Here is a 2,500-nt window from a genome sequence, read left to right on the forward strand (position 1 = left end):
GATGATTCTCCATTCCAGGACCGTGATTCTCTCTTCCAGGACCGTGATTCTCTCTTCCAGGACCGTAATTCTCTCTTCCAGGACCGTGATTCTCTTCCCCTGATTCTCCCTCCACATCACCACCTCCCTCCAATGATTCTAGTACACCCAGGCCACAGTTTCGACATGATGCTATGACTGATAAACTGAAAGGGAAAATGACACTGAGGCGACAGTGACGTGAGGTGAGGGGGAAATAGGCAAAGATTATGACTATCTATCTATCTATCTATTGCCAGACGCCATAATCCCTTAAGGGGTGGCCATTTGACATTGAGTTAGTTGTTTTATGGGGAGGGGCACTAACCCTCCACCAACCCACTTGTTGACACGTAGGGAGCACGTATGGTTTGGTTATATGGTTACCACCCAGCGTAGTAAATGGTTTCTTGGCTTACAGGAAACCATTTGGCTTGTCACTCAATGTAAAGCCACCTGTAAAGGAAAGAACAGTTTGCAATATTGAGGTCTGCAATGATAAAGAACGATTTGCAATGATAAAAGGACGATTGCAATGATGTGTGTGTGTGTGTGTGTGTGTGTGTGTGTATAAATGTGGATATGAATGGGTAGATTGGAAAATAAATCGCTCAGGAGGAGGTGCTTGGATATAATACCTAACCAAGAATGACTTGAGGTGAGGGGGAAATATGCAAAGATTATGGGAATTTGCAATATTGAAGTCTGCAATAATAAAGAATAATTTGCATTGATAAAAGGAGGACTTGCAATGATAAAAGGAGGACTTGCAATGATAAAAGAAGGACTTGCAATGATAAAAGGAGGACTTGCAATGATAAAAGGACGATTGCAATGATAAAATGACGACTTGCAATGATAAAATGACGACTTGCAGTGATAAAAGCACGACTTGCAATGATAAAAGGAAGACTTGCAATGATAAAAGGAAGACTTGCAATGATAAAAGGAGGACTTGCAATGATAAAGGGAGGATTTGCAATGATAAAAGGAGGACTTGCAATGATAAAAGGAGGACTTGCAATGATAAAAGAAGGACTTGCAATGATAAAAGGAGGACTTGCAATGATAAAAGGAGGACTTGCAATGATAAAGGGAGGATTTGCAATGATAAAAGGAGGACTTGCAATGATAAAAGGAGGACTTGCATTGATAAAAAGACGACTTGCAATGATAAAAGGAAGACTTGCAATGATAAAAGGAAGACTTGCAATGATAAAAGGAAGACTTGCAATGATAAAAGGAGGACTTGCAATGATAAAAGAAGGACTTGCATTGATAAAAGGAGGACTTGCATTGATAAAAGGAGGACTTGCAATGATAAAAGCACGACTTGCAATGATAAAAAGACGACTTGCAATGATAAAAAGACGACTTGCAATGATAAAAGGAGGACTTGCAATGATAAAAAGACGACTTGCAATGATAAAAGAACGATTGCAATGATAAAAAGACGACTTGCAATTATAAAAGGACGACTCCAATGATAAAAGAACGATTGCAATGATAAAAGAACGATTGCAATGATAAAAGAACGATTGCAATGATAAAGGGACGACTTGCAGTGATAAAATGACGACTTGCAATGATAAAAGGAGGAACTGAATAAACGAGAAACAAAGACTGAAAGAATAGGTACTGAAAAATAAGAAAACGAATGAGAGAAGAGGATACGACAATTTGAATACTAAAAAGGCAATAGCAAATAACACAAATAAAACTACAATTATGACAGTTTGTAAAAATGAAGAGACACTACAACATAAAATTGAAAAACTTAATGTACACAAAAATCTGGTATAAAACAACAAAATTGATTAAATATAACAAGAACTATTGCAAGAACTTGGCTGTTGTTGTTCCTGCTGCCATCCCCGGTCTGCCCTACTGAGCAGACCCATTGACCGACAAATACTCTAAGGCTGGTATTCCGGTGCGGTTAGGAAGCTTACTTAACACCTCTTCCTTAGTGGTTTATTTGATTCTGCTCCGTTACTATATTCTTGTGTGTTAGTCATGCAAAGATATATATATATATATATATATATATATATATATATATATATATATATATATATATATATATATATATATATGTGTGTGTGTGTGTGTGTGTGTGTAAAAGTGGATATTAATCGGTAGTTTGGAAAATAAATCGCTCAGGAAGAGGTGCTTCGACATAATACCTAACCTTGGATCTGGGTGGGTATTGTGTGGGTACTGGAGGGTGTGGGAGAGCCGATGTGACCCCAGTAGTGACAGCAGGCCCATTACACTGTAGGATAGTTTCTTGATCAACTGAACATGAACAGGTCGGCTTGTGTTCATCTGAAATCTGTACAAATAACATCCATTTGCGTTTCAGTCTTGTGGAATTAAATCATCTTGTTCAAATGTTCAAACTCACTAAAAATATCTTGTTCAAATGTTCAAATCACAATATACCATAATTTCTGAACATATGAACATGAACAGGTTGACT

General features: G+C 37.5%; 1 protein-coding gene across 1 annotated transcript in view; it reads right to left on the minus strand.

Moving 5' to 3' along the window:
- Idua (alpha-L-iduronidase) overlaps nt 1-2,500 on the minus strand; it is a 17,462-nt gene that overhangs the window by 6,777 nt on the left and 8,185 nt on the right. The window contains exon 10 of the mRNA XM_080281092.1: nt 2,210-2,353. Within this exon, the coding sequence (XP_080137218.1) occupies nt 2,210-2,353 (144 nt within the window). The remainder of the gene's footprint in view (nt 1-2,209; nt 2,354-2,500) is intronic.

This window comes from Coenobita brevimanus, chromosome 11 (genome assembly GCF_032717465.1).
Source record: "Coenobita brevimanus isolate Jiangsu-jjx chromosome 11, ASM3271746v2, whole genome shotgun sequence".
Lineage (NCBI taxonomy): Eukaryota > Metazoa > Arthropoda > Malacostraca > Decapoda > Coenobitidae > Coenobita > Coenobita brevimanus.